At 45.9% G+C, this 20,644-nt stretch overlaps 1 protein-coding gene across 1 annotated transcript in view; it reads left to right on the top strand.

The window, feature by feature from the left end:
- The first annotated feature begins 1,505 nt into the window (after nt 1-1,505).
- Nucleotides 1,506-20,644, top strand: part of RBM42 (RNA binding motif protein 42) — a 266,205-nt gene continuing 247,066 nt past the window's right edge. The window contains exon 1 of the mRNA XM_085615908.1: nt 1,506-1,694. Within this exon, the coding sequence (XP_085472034.1) occupies nt 1,639-1,694 (56 nt within the window). The 5' untranslated portion in view covers nt 1,506-1,638. The remainder of the gene's footprint in view (nt 1,695-20,644) is intronic.

Genomic DNA, 20,644 nt, shown 5'->3' with positions numbered 1-20,644 from the left:
TTATTCACTGAAAGTATATTCAGTTGACGATAATGTTCCTTCCCTTTTCTTTTAATCGTGTATCGTCAATGTTCTTCGGTATCTTTATTCCCCCTTCTCAGCGCGTTGATATTCAGTCCCTTCGTGGAGAAACACACGCCGTAATTGCTGCCATATTGGACTCTCAGTTCGTTGCCTTGGTAACTGAAGAGCACGTACACCAACAAAGGGCACGTTGCGCCAGTGAGCGTAATGATGATGATTTATATGACGTTCAATCAATCAATCAGTGACACTTATAAAGCGCGCTACATACCCGTAGGGTCTCAAGGCGCTGGGGGGGGGGGGGGGGGTGCCGCTACTGCTCGAATAGCCAGGTCTTGAAGGCGTAATGATGTAAATCCCTTGCTGACGCACAACGACTAACACGAACGTCGATACCAGTCACGTTCCACCAGTCTCACGAACAGATGGCGTCTTTCAAAATACAACACGCGCACTCTTCGATGTCGGGATGACCTCGCGTGGTATACCCCAACGGTAAAGTGCACGTTCGCTGTGTTTCCTTTTGAAGTTTAAACGCTCACCTTACTTGATTTCTTTTAGTTCAGTCCGCATGGGTAACCTCAATAAAACGATCTCACGCGTTGAATACACGAAGTTTTTCTTTTTTCCTTTTGTCCATTACATATTTAGATTCTCCTTACGATAGGTTTTTCTTCAATGTTGACGGATTGCAGTATGTCCATCAATATCTTGGTTATACCGATGTTTACTCCATTCCTCACGTTGATATGCGCAAATGTGAATTCTTCTTTACCAATTGAACCGGAGGTTCACTCTGTGCTCCCTTGACTTTTTCCGTTCTTCTCTTCACCAAATCTTTTCTACTCTATCTTCGTGGTTCTTCTTTGTTCGAGGTGTAGCTAAATCGTCGCCATTTGTTGTAGTTAGATCCTCACACCAGAGATAGATAAGAATAGTAGTTTATTAGGAGCACAGAGAAGCGTTGGCAATCCCACCACAAATCAGCATACAGTGGTTACACTCCAGAACACAGCTGACACTAAGCATAGCAACATTGGAATGGTATGAGTATTCCACACTTAAAGTAACATAGCACCACACATGTAACTAACCAATCTAAGATTACAACATTCTCCTTCTGTATCCATAATAGCTCCCATAACGTCGAGCTACTTTTAATCTGTCATCTGTGCTCCTGTTTTGAAGAACCGATCATGAACCTCGATAATGCTTCAAGTTAATGCAAGCTGTTAGTAAATATCATATATGAGCTTCAACGCCTCGTCGGAAGTAGTAAGCGCAAAATACATGCACTTGAGATACGAATGCACCAAGTTAGCAGCTTACATGGGTGTGCAGGGGTCTAATTTTATACAAATCGCAATAAAACTGCCACTAGAGGGTAACACTAAATAGCCTCGCGCGTTCCAACGCTCATGTTCAGTCCCTCTTCTATGTCGTAGTCCTCTCTATAGCTTCCGGTTTGATCGTTTTCTGAACGTAGGGACCGGTGGACGTCATCAGTGTGCGGCTTGGGGCGGTGACGTGCTGCTCTGCGCCTGGTGTCGGTGCTCGTCTGCGGCTGGTGGTTACTTGAAGGGCTCGGCTGCGGCCCCCGGTACAGGAGTAGCCATGGCGACTAAAAGCGGCGAGGAGAAGCTCAAGGAGATGGAGGCCGAGATGGCGCTGTGAGTATGGAAGCAGCGTGGGGCCAAAGCAGCACTATAATTACAACTCCCACTCAGAAACCAAGGCACGCAAGGAAGAGAGTTGCCACACACATACTACCCAGCCACCAGGGTTGCCACCTTTCTAACAGAAAAAATATCGCCATTTGTTTCTGCTTTAAGAGTCTGCAAAGGCACAGACGTGCTACTTAAAGAGAACTTCAAATAAAGTAATCTGCCTTCATTTAAAACATGACTTTTCCGTTGTTGTTTACTGTACTTAACAGTCAGGGATCATTACGACACATCTAGAAGACGTTTCAAAGTGTTTTCTTCTTTTATTTGAAGTTAGAACTGGTAAGGGGGAACATACAGGCTTTCTATGATTTTCCAAAGATTGTAGATCTGGTGATGCTGGTACACCAAGCCCATATTCTGTCTGTCCCACCCCTCCATATGCTCAGAAAGGAAGGAACAGCCACTGCGATCTTCCATAATTACCAAATGTTCCCTATTAAAACGAATCTTCTCACGAATTATCCCGTTTGTGCGTGTTATGGCCACATGAGGAGGATGTTCCTGCCAGACTCCCCCGATACATGATCTACTCTTAACTTGTGCACGAGAGTTCACATTTATCAGGGACGATGTAGGTAGACAGGAGGGGCGGACCAAATTATGTGGCAAGGGTGACTGTGCAGCAAAAAAAACTAATTATGCAGTGCATTTAGTCTTATCTTAATATTTTGGAATTTTTACATGTTAACGTTATCTGGGCAAATGTTCTACCTCATTAGTACCACTTTGACACCTAATTGTTGTGTTATGTTAACTAAGTTAATAAAGCGCGCAGCTGTCTCCACAAAAAGGCGTCCCGGCGCTAGCTGTAGAGGGACAGAAACTAAAAAAACAGGATGGAAAGACAGAGTAAAGAGTGGGCAAAGGGAAGCAAAATTAGAACGCAGGAAAAAGAAAGGTCTTGATGGCTTTTCGAAAGGTCAGCAGGCTATCCATACTGCGAATATGAAGAGGCAGCGAGTTCCATAGCTTAGCTGCCAGACAACGAAAGGACCACCACCCAATACGGAGACGCTTCACGCGGGGCATCACGACCAAGTGTTGCCTCAGGGAGCGCGGCTGGCATCCAGGAACATAAGGTGTCAGGAAATTGGCCAGAAGTCCGGGAGACGTGAATTTAAGAATTTAAAAAGATAAACAAAGAACCTTGAATTCGCTTAGCTATGGGCAACCAGTGTAATTGTCGGAGAACACCAGCTGTAGCGCATCTACGCGGGAGCCCCAGCAGGACTCTGGCAGCTGCGTTTTGGACCCGCTGCAAGCACATCACCTCAGCCTGATTAGCTCCGAGAAGGCGCGAGCTGGTGTAATCATGTCTCAATAATATCGCCGCCTGGACAATCGGCTGACGAATGGGTGGGTCGAAAAATCCCAACAAGGGTCTAAGTCCACGAAGAAGACCGAAACCAGTACTCGCTACCTTCTTGGTGTGGTCTAGAAAGCTGAGGGAGGAGTCCATCCAAACTCCCAGGTTTTTTACCACTGTCTTGGGAATAGGCATGCTGCCAAGAGTACAAGGCCACCGTTGCTCACTCCACAGGCTCCTATCTTTCCTCACCAACAACACCTCGGTTTTATTAGCATTAAGCTGGAGGCAGTTGGAATTCATCCACTCTGCGACTGCCGCAAGACCACTTCTAAACATGGAAGCGTCCTGCATAGAGTCGTCGGAGAGGGCCACCACCAGCTGCGTGTTGTCGGCGTAGGAGACCATAGAAAGACCTTTGTCCCTAGCCACCGCCGCAAGGGGTTGAACGTACAGATTAAAAAGTACCAGACTCAGAGCGGAACCCTGAGGCACCCCCTGCCCAATGCACTGGACACATGAGAGAAATGACGGAGCGGTCACTTGGAAAGTTCTCCCTGACAGGAAAGATCTAAACCATTCCAAGGCTAAGCCAACAACACCTGCCTCCTCTAGACGGCGTAAAAGAATGTTGTGGGAAACCGTATCAAATGCGGCACTGAGATCTAACAATATCAGTGCTGCCGTGTGCCCTGTGTCCAGAATGGTCTGCAGATGTTCAGACACAGCCAAGAGAGCCGTCTCCGTGCTGTGGCCAGGGCGGAAACCATTCTGGGAGGGATCCAGGGTGCCATTACTATTGAGAAACACAGTTAGGATGTTATTAACGTGAGCCTCAGCGATCTTAGCTACCCAAGGTAGGAGAGAGATGGGAGTGAATGTTTTCCAACTTAGCCGGGTCCAGAGACGTTTTTTTTCAATAATGGGACCACCATTGCCTGCTTCCACGTCTCAGGAACCCCCCCAGTAGCAAAAGAAGAATTGACGACCTGGCATAAAGGGGCCAGGAGCACAGAGAGAGAGTCTCTGAACTGGCAGGCTTCAAAGGATCGACCGGGGAACCCGATTTAACTTTACCGCACAGCAAAAGAAACTCTTCCTGAGAGATGGAAGAGATAACCTCCAAAAGATGTACAGGACGGGACCCATAAGGGGCAGTGGAAGAGGGGGGCAGCAACTGGAACGACTTATAGATAGTTTCTACTTCGTTCACCAAAAAAGTCGCCAGGGCTTCACAATGTTGTTTAGAGCTAATCACAGAAATAGTGGAGTTTTTTCTGACTCTAAGATCCTTAATTATTTTAAAGATACATTTAGCCGGATTTTGGCTAAGTTTGATTTCCTTAGCTAAATAAGCTCCCCGGACAGAATGTATAGTCCTGTGGTAACTTTTAATTGCAGCCTGGTAGCCGGCTTTGGCCCCGGGATCATAGTCCTTTCTCCAGATACGCTCCAACCTTTTACAAGATTTGCGGATTGCAGCCAGAGATTCGTTAAACCAAGTATTGGAATCCGAGTTGCAGCATTTAGACCATTTAGCAGGGATGAGGGAATCAAGAGCTTTAGAAATCCAATTGCAAAGTGATCTACAGGATGCATCAGGATCACTGTGCCATTGATGGGGGTGAGCAGAAAGAAGAGCATGAAAATCCTCAAGCTTCAGTTTGCGCCAAAGGCGTTGATAGGAAGGTCGTTGAAGAGCTCTATGTGGAGGTTCGAAAATCGGGAAAGACATTGGGACCAGATAGTGGTCCGACCAACATACGGGACTAGGGGTCTTCACAGAAGCGTGGGGAATGTTAGAAAAGACAGGGTCCAGTAGATGGCCGGCCGTATGGGTAGCGCCAGAAACCAATTGCATTAATTGGCAGGCCGCCAGGTCTGCAAGCAAACTGTTGATATTACTGTTGTGATTGAGGTAAAAATGCAGGTTACGGTCGCCCAGAATATTAAAATTAGCTGTGCTCATGGCCAGAGTGCTAGTAACATCAGTAAGGGCTAATTTAAACTCCTTAGCTGGGCCAGGGGGGCGATAAACCAAGAACCCTGACCTAGTGAAGTTGGCACTAAAAGTAATGCTGAAACGGGCACACTCGCAGCCCTTCACCAGTTCCTCTACAAACGAGCAAGAGTAACAGGATTTAAAGATAACTGCTATGCCGCCCCCTCTAGATTTCCTGTTCAGGATCAGAATACTATAACCTAGAGGAAGCGCAAGACCCGGCTCTACCATCATATCATCACTGAGCCATGTTTCAGTAAGAAAAAAGGCATTGTACTGTTTTGTTTTGTACTGAATCAAATCATATATGTCCAGATAATATTTAACCAGGGAACGGACATTTAGATGCAAAATTAGAATGGGCGACCTGGAAGCAAGGGGAGTGGGTAAGACTGGATGAGAGTTAAACCCACAACTGCGACCGCAAAAAGGCCCCTCCATGAAACCTAAAGATGGTGATGGGCAGGGGTCAACCAGTGCGTTAATAGCAAGCATCTCCGTCCTAGAATAGGAAGAACGTCCTGACAAGTCACTACCAGCATGTCTGGCGACAGACGGGCGCAGACGGGCTTGCCTTTGGCATGTCCGCTGCGCGGCCGGGCAGGCATCTGACCTTTAAACCCGGGGGCAGGAAGTGAGGAGGCAAATGGGAGTCGTCGTGTCCCTCCGTACAATCTGCACTGCAAGCCGCGACGGAACGGGGAGAGCGAGGAAAGCACCACAAAACAGGTAAGTAAATACAGCGTGCAAAAAGTATACAGAGTTAAAAACACATTAGGTTAAAACGCAATAGTTTTAAGAAAAAGCCACTAGGAAATACGACCCAATTACAGAAAAAAAGTGAAAGATGACCATTAATTTTTCCAAGGGCCTTCCAATCTCCAGCAATAAGTGTCTCAGACCATTTAGTAACTTTTGGTGCTTGTCAGCTAGAAAATTTTTATTTTTGTTGAAATCTGCAGACTTTGCAGTAGAGGATGCATTATATGACAGATGCAGCAAATCCAGATGTATAAGAAAAATGTGCTAGATGTAAAATCGCATAATTCCAATATCCCTGCCTTTTTATTGACATCTTGCTCATTACTGCTGTCTGCAGGTCTCCGATGGCCTAGCCACTTAAAACATAGCACTCCTTCCCTTTGATACATTAATGTGTAACTTAGGGTGGGCTGAGGATAGTTCACTGTACTTATCTGCACAGTAGTATGGCTTCAGTTGATTGAGAAGGTTTTCTGGCTGCTGGAGAGTGCAAGGTTCTCCTTTAGCATGAAATCAGGCTACCAAATGGCCCTTGAGTCATGTTTTGCAAAGTTCCAGTTGGCCGCTTTTGAGTGGGTGGTCAGTTTGCTGTCTTGGTCTCAGGGCCGGGCTGTAATTATTTGGGAGTGTTTGCGTGTAGTGTAAGTCTTTTTGGCTATTGAGGAGATGTGCCTCTGGAGGTTCAGATGGATATCGATAATAAAACCCAGAGATGTGCAGGACTCCACAGTAGCTGGTTTACAATTCAGGAGAGGAATGGCTGTCATACACCCGTGGAGTGGTAGATTGCAGTTCTTCTGTGAGATGGGCAAGAATTCTTTTTTTTTTATTTGGTTATGTTTGTGATGCGGTTTGACACCCTATTTTGAACTTTGGCCAAAGTATTGCAGAATATGAGGATGGTGTTATGGGGATTCTGGGTATTATGTGCATACTGATAGCACTGAATCTCAGTTACTAAGCATCTCTAAAATTGGGTTCAAGGTAGAAGTTGAGGATAAGACTGAACCCTGGGGCACCCGTTGGCATAGGTGGACGTTTGTGGAGAAAGAGCTCCCAATTTGAACTATTTATAAGAGATTTTGCTGGCAGGAGCAGAACCTATTAAGGACCACCCCCTCAATGTATGTTCGTTCTTTCAAGGTGTTAATCAAGGGGTGGTGCTGTACTGTATCAGAGGGAGATGGAGTAGTCCAAATAGGCATTAGTTGCAAGCATCAAGTAAGCAAAGTTAGTTATCAGTAATTTGCAGCAGTGCTGTCTCTGCACAATGGTCCTGTCTAAATAACAAGTGTTAAGGAGGTTGTTTGGATGTGACGAGAATGTGAAGCAGCTACAAAGCTTTCGGTTACCTTCCCTGAGAAGAGCAGGATAGAGGCAGCAGAAGTTATTGAGACCACATGAATCAGCTGAAGTTTGTTTTCCAAGAGTGGAGCTCCTTGTATAATTTCTAAACTATTGGAGAAAACACCTTGTTTAAGTGAGGAGCTCACCAGATTTGTCCATTGGAGTAGACATGGTGAGGTTTGTTTGCTAATATATCTCGATATTGTGTCAGAGAGGTGATTGGAGGATTTAACCTTGGTTATGGCATCTAGGAGCACTTCCTCGGCGATCGTGTCCTAGTGCATCGAGAACCCCTGAGCTTTGCGGATCAGCTTGAAGTCGTCTTAATTGTAAGATTTTTGTGTGGTGTCAAATAGCTATACTGAAATTATATTAAGTCAGAAATCCTTTGGCTGGCACAATCGAATTGCAGCATCACATGCTTTTTAAATATTTTGTTAAATTTTTCTTTATTGGCATCTTTTAGCGTACACTCTGTTACAGTATAATGTTATTTAAGTACATAATGGATATATGTACGTTTGTCAGTGAATATAAGACAAATACAAACTATTGCAGCAACATAGAAAGCTTAGTGGGGGAAAAACGTGGCTACATCTGATCACATTGCATAAGATTGAGTAATGGCATTTATGCTTATGCATTATACGGCATATGTGTGACCTCGTAAGTATCTGGGGCCGCACTTCAGTTCTGTGGGTGAGGTATTTTAGTGCAATGTGGAGAGGTGGAATCAGGCGTGAGGAAGTATATTGTAACGGTTAGGTGGTTATTAGTCTGTCTGTCAAGTAGACGGTCTGGTTGGACCCGACGCTCCCTGGGCACACCCCCAGCCAAGTGAGAAAGGGGGCCCTATATGTCTTTAGGTCTGGAAGCGGTGGGCATCAGTCCTCAAAAAGCAGTCCATTGTTCTTGACAAAATGTGACATCCAGGACCCAATCTTTAACTAAAGGGGGATTTGATCTGTCCTATTTCATAGCGACCTTACTCTTCACTATCAGTAGCGACATAGCCAGGAGTCTGCGGGTCCTGATCTGGGCATCTTTGACATATCCCTGTAGGGGCATGGGTTCTAGACGGGCCATTAGGATTTCGTTTATTTTGTGAAAGATTTCACTCCAATATGTGGCAATAAAGGGAAACTCCCAGGCTAAGTGTAGAAAGGTTGCTTGGTCCGTGTGACACTTCCAGCATTTTGCATCAGCTCGGGCGCCCATGCGGTGTAGCTGTTGAGGTGTTCTGTAATATTGATTTAAGAATTTTAAAATGGATTAGTGTAATTGGGAGATAGTTGCTCGAGTTGTGCACAACAGAATTGCCATTGCTCTTCTATAATTTGTGGGTGTACTCTGTGTTCCAGATTTCTCTGGTTTTTAGCATCGTCACTGGATAGTGCTTTTGCATGGATGCATACAGCTGTGTTATTAGTTTGCGTGGTGATGATGTGCTCTAGAGCCTTCAGGACGGGAGGGGGGTCAGGGAATGTGCTGTGCAATTGGCGACATGTGGCACGTGTGCGGTGGTACCACTGTATGTTCGAGAAGCTGGGAGGCAGTCTCATCTGGAGTGTATCTGTAACATGTCAGGGTCATTTATATGGCTTGTATACGGCCACCTCCAGCGGAATGGGCGCAGCAATATCAAGCTCAACCGCCACATGGGGCTGGAATGGGGTTGTTGCACTCGGTGGTGGAGGAACTGAGCTTGTGCACAGTAAGCATAGAGCGGAATACCAGGTGCCCAGCCCACCTTGCTTCTGTGGCAGCATCAGTGTTTCCCAGGCGACCCTGGCCTGTCCACCCGCCCACTCCAGCAAAATCATCAGTGAAGGCATGGTGTTGAAGAATGTGTGAGTGAGTGGAAATGGGAGATTTACAAAAATATAGAGACACAGGGGTGTGGAATTTAGTAAAATATCTACTTGTCCAAGGAACAGGTAGCTTCATAAATCTACATGTCCTGTACAAAATCCACTTGTCCCTTTGGTGCCTTGATGTGCACCGTCAAATAATGGCAGCACTCATTATAGAAGTGCTTGGATAATAGCCTCTCTGGTTATGTCAGGCTCATAGTATAGAAGGATTTGAAAACTAGTGATTTCCGTATTTTGCCTCTTTTCTGCAGACCTACACATTTATCCTTTCATTCACCCACTGATATCTAACATTTCACCTTTACATTAGCTTCCATTCATTCTTTAATCAGCCTTTCACCATTCTGCTCGTCAATCCATCCATCCGCCCATTCATATCCAAAAATACCCGTCCATCCCCAAACATAGCCATCCATCCGTCCATCTTTTCGCTAACCCATTCTTCCTCTCATCCATCAATTTACCCTTTCACTCATCCATCCATTTACCCTTTCACTCATCCATCTTTTCGCTTACTGATCCATCCACCCTGCAACCCATCTATCTTTTCACCCTTTCTTCATCAACACATCCATCGTCCATCCAACATCCCTGTCACTCATCCACCCTTTCACTCACATCCACCCTTTCACTCACTCATCCTTACACGTTAATTATGGGCTTTTGTCTGCCGAGCTCCAGACAGAAGAGGCTCATCAAGAGCTCCACCCCGCTGTAGCTGCTAAAGCGAGTGGTTCACAACACCCCTGGCCAAACCTTTCCTTCCAGCTCCAAATCTATCATTCAAACTCATCCATCCCTCCTTCCACTCATCCATCCATCCTTTCGCTCATCCATTCATCCACTTTCACCCCCTCCATCCACCTTTTCACTCATATCCATCCACTCTTCACTCATCCCTCCATCCAGCCATCCTTGTGCTCTTCCATCTTTCACTCCTCCATCCCACTCAAATCCATCCACCCTTTCACTCAGCCCACCATTCATCCTTTTGCTCTTCAGTCTTTCACCCCATCATCCTCCTTTTCACTCAAATCCATCCACCCTTTTACTCATCCCTCCATTCATCCATCCTTGTGCTCTTCCATCTTTCACTCAAATCCATCCACCCTTTCACTCAAATCCATCCATCCACTGTTTGATTCATCCTTCCACTCACCCATGAATATTCACATCCTTCCACTCACCCATATTCATTTCCACCCAACCATCTTCACATCCTTCACCCACCCACCTTCACATCCTTCCACCCACCCACCCACCCATCAATCTTCACATCCTTCCACCCACCCATTAATCAATCTTCACATCCACCCAGCCATCCATCCATCCATCCATCCATCCATTCACTTTCACCCCATCCATTCACCCTTTCACTCACTCTCTCTCATCCATTAATCCACCCTTTTATTCAACCATCCATCCTTTCACTCACTCTCATCCATCCTTTCATTCAACCATCCATCCTTTCACTCACTCTCATCCATTAATCCACCCTTTCATTCAACCATCCATCCTTTCACTCATCCATCCATTTTCACCCCATCCATTCATCCATTCACCCTTTCACTCATCCATACACACACATCTATCCACTTTCACCACATCCATCCATTCACCCTTGCACTCATCCATCCTTTCACTCATCCATCCATCCTTTCACTCATCCATCCATCCTTTCACTCATCCATCCATCCTTTCACTCATCCATCCCTCCTTTCACTCATCCATCCCTCCTTTCACTCATCCATCCCTCCTTTCGCTCTTCCATGCATCCTTTCGCTCTTCCATGCATCCTTTCACTCTTCCATGCATCCTTTCACTCATCCATCCATCCTTATATCTATCCATGTATATATCCATCAACCCTTTTCAAGTAAATTATGAACCTTTGTCTGGAACTGTAGAAAGAAGAGGCCCATCAAGAACTCCACAGTTGCTGTTAGCTACAGTGGCGTGTTCAGATGCCCCTGGTGCATGCACAAAGTGAGAGGAGAGGCCCAGTGCAAGGAGAGAAATTAGGGTGCACCTGAGGATTGCATGAATTCCCCATGGGTAAACTAATGAGCTTTAATGTAAGCCCTGGATGAGGTAAGATATGAGAGGCCAAGGGGAGCGGGGTTAGCAAATACAGGCACTGGGTGAAACATAAGGTGCACAGGAAAGGCACAGTGCAAAGGAGGGTTGTGCAGGGGCTGCAAGAGAAGAGAAAGCATGGGCTTTGCTGTAGGCCCCTGGAGGCGAGGACAGGAGGGATCTTGGGGCCGATTTGAGGCCTAAGGGTGAAGCACAGAATAAAAGGCAGGGGGTCACAAGGTTAAAGTCAGAGCATGAGCCAAGAGGCCCAGCCTCTTGCATTCCAGTGATGTGAGTGTTCTGGAGCTGCATCTTATGCTCGAAGAAAAGGAAAGGGCCAGAGGAGGGCCTGGAAGCCTCGGGGACAAAGCAAAATGACTCTTACCTGACAGTGCTGTCCATGTTTTATATGGAGCTGCAACTTTGAGCTCAGCTCAATCATGTTGTTGTTCTGCTCTGGTGAAATTTAAGTGCAGGCCCCAGCTTTTGAATTGACCCTTTCACTGCCAATGAACTGCTCAGAGCTCCTTATTAACTGGCTGTGACGACGAGGGTTAAACTGCTGTGTATCAGATTACCGTAAACCGGTCTACTTGTCCTTTGGACAAGTTAGAAATTAAAACTTCTTGCCCTTGTAAGAAATCTGGATGTCTCGGGCGTCGGGAGATAGGAATTCCCCACCCCTGGAGACATTTATTTTTGTTATCGCTATTCTGCCCTCTAAAGACAGTGGAATTCTGGATCAGACCTTGAGTTTCCCCTCAAACCAGGTGATAGCGCGACTAAGGTTCATGTTTCACAGTTCTTGGGTGTCCCTACTGAGAAAAATTTCCAGATATTTAACCCGGCCCTCCGTCCATTTGAGAGGATAGTCAAGTTTGAAAGGTTTTGTATTGTCAGTCAGGGGGAATCGTGTGGATTTCTTCCAATTTATCAGAATGCCTGAGGTGCAGCCAAATTTGGTGATCTCCCGGAGTGTTGGGAGTAAATTTTCTTGAGGATTGTAGATATGAAGTGTGATGTCGTCTGCGTATAGGGAGACAATTGTTTTCCCCTGGAAGACAAACCCAGGCCCCTGGCTGCGTGATATTGTTTGAGTCGTACTGCAAGTGGTTTCATTGCGAAGAGTAGAGGGGCCATCCTTGTCTGATATCACGGGTGATGGGAAATATGTTAGCTATTTGGCCGTGTACTTGAAGGCGCGCAGTTGGGTCTGAGTATTGTAATTTAATTTGTTGTATAAATAATGGGCTGATGCCCAATCTAGTTAATACCGCAAATAGAAATGGCCACTCCAGTGAGTCGAAGGCCATAGTGGCGTCAAGGATTGCTGCCACTTAAGGTGTCTAAGGGTCAAGATAGTGAAGGATTGGAAAGAACGTACTCGGGTTATGGGCTGTCGATCTCTCGGGAATAAAGCCGGATTTGTAAGGTCTGGCAATGAGTGTCTGGAGCCTGTTAGCTAATAGTTTGTAGATTTTATTGTTGGTGTTTATGAGGGATAGCGGACGGTACGAGTCACAGAGATTTTGGGCTTTTTCTGGTTTTAGTAGCAGCAATATGCTCGCTTCTCGCAGTGTAGGGGTAGGTTGCCATTCTTGAGCGAGTGTTGGTATACCGCTGTGAGGTGGGGGATAGGATCGACCCGTAGCATTAGTAAAATGAGGCTGGGAGGCCATCTAGTCCAGGGGCCTTATCGTTCGGTAGACTGTTTATGACTTGTATTACGTCTTTTGTGGTGAACGATTCGTCCTGGTATGCTCTATGGGCCCTACCCAGCCACAGCGGCTCAATCGAGTCGAAGTAGTATTGGATATCTTCTGGCAAGCCTGTATGTTGGGAGATATATAAATCAGAGTAGAAGTGGGTGAGGTGAGTCACTATTTCCTGAGGTCCCCTTATAGGTTGTTGAGTGTTATCTAATTCAGTAATTTAGTCTATAGTGCTCAAGGGTTTTAGAATGGAGACTAGTATTTTGCCCGGTCTATCTCCCTTACCATATCTCTTGGCCTGTGTGTGTGTGTTTACCGAGGTAGTTGACCCCCTCTGTGCCTCCTCCTCAAACTCAGTTAGTTTATTTCTGATGGCAAGAAGGAGCTTGGGGTCACTGGAGTTGTAATAGCCGAGTTCTAGTTCTCGAATCTGAGTTTAGAGCCTCTTGAGTGTTTGCCTAAGGGCCTTGAGAACTCCAGCCTGTTTAGGTATGCACTGACCTTGTATACACTTTGAAAGCCTCCCATAGAGGACGGAGATGACCCTGATCCCTCGTTAAGCGAGAAGTATTCAAGTATGTCACCTTTTATTTCCTCTCAGAATGCTGCATCCAACAGGGCTCTAGGTGGGAGTCTACATTGAAATGCTTGGATAGGCGTTGATGGTATCTATAGGTGGAGCAGGCAGGGGGCATGATCGGATAGGGCTCTAGGGAGGTGTTTAATGTTGGTAGTCCATGTGGCCATGTTTTTGGATAGTAGCCAAAAGTCGATACTTGACCAAGCAGAATCCTCTGTCAAAATGCATTTGCCCTCTGTTTCGTCTGGGTGCCATTGCCTCCAGATGTCTATTAGCCCCTTGTCCCTCACTAATGAGTTTAATGCGGCGCTGGCATTAGGGTGCAGCCTGCGGGATGCGCTGTTGCAGTCTCGCGTGTCATCCAGGATAGTATTGAAGTCTCCACCCCCAGATAATAGTATTGCATCCGGTTTGTACAATCCTACCCCATAGCTCGCTAAAAATTTCAGGTATCACCCTTACTGTGTCCATTTTGCCCATCGAGAGTATGAATCACCCTTCAGGGTCAGACTGAGTTTTTATCAGGTTCCAACCTAGTCCACTCCGTATGATGATTGCGGTCCCTCTGGCATTATTTGAATAGGTGGCAGAGTAGATATCTCCCCAGTGTCTGTGTTGAAGCTTGGTGGTTGCTGTACTTAGTAAGTGTATTTCCTGAAGAAAGTAAATATCTATTTTGTGTCGAATTAGGTAGGACTGTATGAGTCTGGATTCCCTATTGTCATTGTCCACGTATATTTCAGGTGATACGTTAAGATACGATAAGTGGTCATATCGTGATGGTTTGGGAGTCGAGTTCTTTGGTTATAGTACCTTTCTTTAAAGCCTACAAGGTAGATGTTCTTGTTAGCAGTGCCATATATGATTGCATAGTGTGCCTCGGTGTTTGTGCAATGGGGCGTGAGTACATTGTGATGTTTCAGCCATTTCCCCTTCAGACTTATAGCTCCCTCATCTGTAATCCTTCCCCCCCCCCCCCCACCGACTGAACCAACATAACGACAAAAAAGCTAACTTAGTTAAGAGAGTGAAATTTGGGAGCTCTCCCTAAGGGCGTGGAGGCTCTGGCATAGAGCCTGGCTGTGAGGCCGGGTGGCCGAAGTATATATGGAAAAACACAAGATGAAAGCAACAATTATACTTTAAAGATGTCAGATCGCATCCTGTGAGCGGGAGTAGGCAAATGTTCTATAGAGTCCCTACGATCTAAACAGGAGCTGTTAAAGTTGACCGCAATTTGAGTAGATTCAGAGAGTTAATGTTAATCATTATCGTTGAAGCCATTATCCGCAGATTGTACCCTGTTGGTCCCTGCTGCTTGTTTCTTCGACCCTCCAATGTGTTTTGCAAATTTGAAAGCCGAATTAGCGCCTGTGAAATAATGTGCGTTATCGTGCGTGACTTTCAGCTTGGCGGGGTACTATAGGGCATATGACACGCCAGCTTGCTGCAGTCTGTTTGGTTGAAATAAACTTGCGACGTGCCGCTTGAACGTTGGGAGTGAAGTCTGGGTAGAAGGATATTTTGTTACCTTTGTTGGAGATTTGGCCTCGCTCCCTGATGCCCGTGAGTATAGTTTCTGTCTCAGTAATTCAAAAGTTTGGCCAGGATCGGTCTAGGCTTGGCTCTCACCTAGGGATCTGGGGCCCAGGGAGTGATGGGCATGCTCTACTATTAACAAACTTGACAGTTCTGGGCCAAAGATATCCTATATCAGTTCCTCCACAAATAGTTCCATCTTGCCTTTGGCAGTGGTCTCAGGAATACCCATTATACGCAGGTTGTTCCTACGGGAACAAGCTTCCAAATCATCGTTATTATCTCTTATTACGCTCAGCACTTTCTCCATGTGGAGCATCTGTTCCATGGTCTCTACTTGAAATCCGTGCACCTCTGTATTTTGATTTTCGAGCTGGTCAATGCGAAGTTCGTGTGTATCCACCTGTTTTTTTTGGTCTAATTGGGCCGGGAGGATGTCTAGTTTTGAGTCAGTATTTTTGAGGCTGGATTTAATTTCCATCAGGAGACTGGGTAAGTCATTGTTGTTCTCCCCATGTTTGCTTTCCATTTCTGCATCGGTATCAAATTTTCGAGTGTGCCTTTTTGTTTTCGAATGATAATTTAGTCTGCTTCACGTCGTGCTTACCCATGGTGTTTGCCTCGTAGAGTGTTGCAGCTGTTGACGAGGTATGGTGGGCTTAGGTGGGCACCTGGATGGGTCCCCCCCCCCAAGCTTTCATGCATGCAAGCAAGTACCTTTTTCCTGTACTAGTAGTGATGTTGTAGTGTTTTCTGGGCTATGTAGTATGGTCAGCTGTGATCAGACTTTATCAATGCAGGCTCACTTTATCTGTTACCATGTGACGATCTTCTGTGGGGTAACCAATGAGTGGGGGGTTCCGTGGCAGTGTCCTAGACGGGACTGTGGGTGCCCCGGATTTTCTCACTGGCTGCCTGCCTCCTTTCTATACAGCAAGCAGTGGTATCTGCACCTCAGCTGTGCTATTCCTGGGATCTGCCCTCCCCACCACTCTGTAGGACATCCAAGGCTTCACCTGCTATATCGGGGTTGCTACGTTCAACTACAACAGACTTTCCGGAGAAGGTTTAGTGCTCTGGGCCTACGCTCAAATGTCCAACTTCCTGGCTGATAACTGCGGTCACTTGGGAGGAAACAAGAATAGACAACAAAGGTCCATGATTAATCTGTTTTATTAGTTTCAGAGACTAAAAAAATGTGCCCCCTATCTGATCCAAGTATCTGCGGTCACTTTACATATTGGGCCGGTGCCTGAGGGGTTTATTAGCAGTCACCGATTCTGGTCCGCTCCATCTGTATCTCCCTTTATGCCGCCTTTGTCCTCTTCATGTCTCTGTTAGGCACACCCAGGCGAGGATAGTGGAAGGTACTTCGGCTGTAGTCCTACCCCCCCCTCTCGCACGGTGACAGCTGCTGAAATCCCCAGCAGCCTGCCTCCGCCGTGCAGGCAGATTTTTGTCACAGTATGGGTCTGCGCACCCCAGACGGACACAGACCGGGGCCCGGGTATGCAGGTGTCTAGATGTTGCGGTCCCTCAGTCTCCGGCACACCCCTCGTCACCATGGCTCAATCCGGGCCTGTCCGTCGTTGCCTAGGGCCACCGTCACCTCCCCAGCTGGTGGCGCCATTTCCAGTGTTCCAGCAAGGCCAGGAGCGCATGCCGGAACGGCTCCCCGTACCCTCACTGCTTACTTGTGTCTCGCTTCCACCCGACTTGCGAGCGGCAGGACCGGTCCGGAGGACTCTGCTTCACCACGCTCTTCGTCAGGAGTACTGGTGCCCCAGGGGATAGGGCTCCGGCTCACGCACAGGCTGCGGCAGGGCCCTCTGTGTCACATCGATCACGGCCCGATGGGAGCCACTATAGGCGCAGATATCGGGCACAGCAGGTCCCTGGTTGTCTCCCACGCTGTGTAGTGTAGATTTTTCATGCCTCGCCTTTCATTTGGTTCAGGATAAATGACGGATGATGCCTTGGCCAGCAGAGCCCTCTTATCAAGCGCAATCTTGCTGCTCAGTGAGACCATCTTCCCCGCAGCATTACATGCTTAGCAAAGTTACAAGACTGCTCATCCATTTTCACACAACTCTTAAGTTGAGTAGCTTCCATAAGCAGCTCTGCAGGTAGGTAACCCCAAATCAAAGTATCCTAATTGTTAGTGGTGCCAGGTTATGTAAGCAGCAGTCGTGCTAGTCTTTTACTATTGCAACAATGTTTGTGCATGAATTATACAAGAGAAAATAACACATGTAATAATCACACTTTGCCTGATGGACAGACTGATTCAGAAGACATTTTCCGCCTGCTTGCCAGTGGAATGGAATATGTAATTTGGAAGTGGCTCTCTGTTAAGGCTGTCCCTATTGGATTGCGTTACGTGATCGTTAAGTGTTGGTGGTGGAGGAACCCAAGAATAGACAACAAAGGTCCATGATTAATCTGTTCGACCAGTTTCAGAGACTAAAAAAAATGTGCCCCCTCTCTGATCCAATTATTGCCGTGAATAATTACTACCTTAATCCACTTAGGGAGTGTCATTACACATTAGGGTAGTCAGCATGTGAAAACCTGGTGAGATAGCTTTTTTTTATCAGCACCAAGAGGGGGATGAGCCAAAAACATCAATAGTATTAGTCTGAAGATTACTTCCAGATGCTATTAATTACTGACTTCTCCATGTCTGCAGCTGAAGGGAGTTACTTGTGCCTCCCATCATCAAATCCAAAAAGCCACTTTGGAGTGTCCTTCAAAAAAGAAAAGTCACTAACCGCAAACAAGGCAAACTTAAAAAAGCCAAGCTATAGCAAGTCGGCGCTTTGCCAAGGCCAGTCCCAATATTATGAATTTCCTAATTAATTTCTTCTATTTGGGAGCGGGCAACAAGCCTAGTAACACTGCGGACCTCTCTGCTCACCTTTCATCCCTTGGCATAATTTGATTTTGATATCACCGCCTTCCAGTATTCTGTTATATCGGAGTACATCCATACCATATGAAAGAAATCTGTCTCCTGTTCTTTACATCGGGGACATTCACTGGAACAGTTTGCGTATATTTTGCTAAGAGTTTTAGGGTTGAGGTAAGTTTGATGTATAAAATTATATTGGATCAATTTGAATCGAACATTCGAACTTACTTTCTGAACCCCCTTCATTAATTTTGATCAATCTCGCTCGGGCAAGGTATCTCCCAACATATATTGCCTGTACCGGGAGTGCCTGCTGTGGGAGGTCCTCCCTGATAGCTTTATATAGGTGGGAGATAAGTCACCTACCCTGGGTCATGTCCAACATTACTTGCAGTACCTTACTGATGGGGGAGGAGGGTTCATCTGGAAAGGAAGGCTACACCTCTCGAACCACCCGGGCTATCTTTCCATATTGTGTGTATTTCCGTCTACCTAGTTCAAAGGTGGCTTTTGCTGTTTCCCGAGTTGTGAATTGCCCATTGACCTACAGGTCCCCCATTGTTAGGCAGCCACCCGCCCTCCATCGTTGTATTGACATTGATTCTGTAATTTTGCAAAAGGGCTGTACAGCCCGTAGCGGCATGCCTGGGGCGTATGGAGCGTGGCGCACCACCCTGAGCACTGTAGTCTCCCAGATTTCTGCCACATGCTGTATTATGCAATGGGTAGGAGGATGGGACCCTTGTTCCTACAGGGGTGTGGAATTTAATAAAATATCTAGTCCATGGGACAGGCTGCTTCATAAATCTACTTGTCCTTTAACAAAATCCACTTGTCCCTTTTTTGCCATGTAATGTGGCGATAAATTATGGCAACAATCTCATTATATAAGAACTCTGATATATTCTCTCTGATTATTCCAGGGCTCATTCCATAGTAGGGTTTGAATTCCCTTATTTTACCACGTTTTCATAGATCTACATACTGGGGCTGACGTTAGTGGTAAGCAATAGTTCCAGGGTTGGAATGCCCTTTTGAGTCTATGAAACCTACTGACTTGCATGTTTTAAGGGTGTTCACCAACTCTTCTCTAATCTTTTCCAATACTGAGGACTGTTGAAAATGTACTCCTGAAAATGGTAGAGGTAAAACTTCTTCAAGAGCTGGGAAAAAAGTGACTGGAGGGAAAGTGAACTTGCAAACACTCAACAGATTTCCGCATGAGCAAATCTACACCTTCATATTTGCTCATGCTAAAATGCACTTCACAAATATTTTCTAGGAGTACTATTTCTTGGTATACTTCTGTTAATTCTTGTGAGTTCATGGAAGCTGTAAATCTGCACTTAATGCAAGGACATATATCATGGGTGCACTTTTGAGACCTTCTCTAATAATTGGACCCTACTTAGGTCTGGCATTAACCATGACCTTTTGTGGTTATTAAAAGTCTCCCTCTTCCCCCACCCCCCTCCGTCTCCTTCTCACGCCCTCTCCCGGCTTCACTGTGAGTTACCGTATTCTGCTCTTTCTCAAGGAGCATATCGGCACACAAAGTAGTTTTGTTCAGTGCCAGGAGCTACTGTGACAATGTGTGCTTTTTGAGACTAAAAACAATTTTTGCTTTTGCCAATGTTTGTTATGATGGTGAGGGCCTGGCAACTTCCACACCAATAAGGTTTTACAAAAACCATGCAAAAACAAGACCCGTGTTGTTGACAAAACCAAAAGGCTGACCACCAACTTCAGACCTATTGGCTTTGCTAGTGCTTGTTTATTTTTGTTTCCCATAATCTTATTGAAATTGGTTACACTGATTTTCCCATTATGAATATTATTGGGAAATGCTAGCATACATCACCACATTTTACTAAATGATGCTGCAAAGAAATAGTATCTAAAATATCGTAGATTAGCAAAATATTTTTTTCCTACTTCTGGGAGCATTATTCATGACCTCATGTTGCTAAACTTTGAAAACTCGTGTACATATTTTTATACTGGAACCACTGTCAGCAGCGCAGTCCGAGCTTACAACATTTCCTTAGAACACTCACCCTAATAATAAAAGCTTTGCATTAAAGAACCATAAATACAAATGTGAACAGCATTAACATATGAACACAAATATTACCTTAATTTTAGACAATGCTATTTCCTGATCCATAATGTGGTACTTACTGTAAACTGGCAGCCAAAGGTTTTGTGCTGCATGGGGTTGGGCCTACTTGTCCCAAGGACAAAACACACATGAAAACCTGTTGCTCTTGACCCAAAACAATATGTTTTGGTCGTCTGGCCATAGGAATTCCACATCCCTGTACCTAGCATCAGCAGTTCTGACCATGATTTCCCCATGTGTGTGCTTGCCAGTAGCTGTTTTTCCCAGTTGTCCTGATCATCCAGGCTCTCGTATTTCCACTCTCTAGACGAACCCATTTGTTTAGTGCCCCAGAGTAGATCAATCAGCTAACCATTCAGGATTAGAAAGTAGTTACTGGGAATTTTATACAGTGAATGCTGTAGCTTGTAGAACCATTGTGGTAGGATAATCATTTTTAGGTCTCGCCTAAGTCGGTGTGCAGGCGCCGGTCTGCGAGGCCTTTAGTAAGGGCTTCAAATCGGAACACACTCTCGTGCGTGTGCTTTTTACTTTCATCACATGCTAGTGGCCTTTGCGTGCGTCTTTCTAAGAAAGACGGCACTCAATTGGCCAAAGGCGGGTGCATGTCCTGCCTTCTCTCTCCCCTGGCCTAGGTAGCTCGTAGCGAGCAGCAGCTTGGC

The sequence above is a fragment of the Triturus cristatus genome, chromosome 7 (assembly GCF_964204655.1).
Source record: "Triturus cristatus chromosome 7, aTriCri1.1, whole genome shotgun sequence".
NCBI classification, from domain to species: Eukaryota; Metazoa; Chordata; class Amphibia; order Caudata; family Salamandridae; genus Triturus; species Triturus cristatus.
The sequence above is the reverse complement of the archived record's forward strand: the minus strand, read 5'-3'. Positions and strand labels throughout refer to the sequence as shown.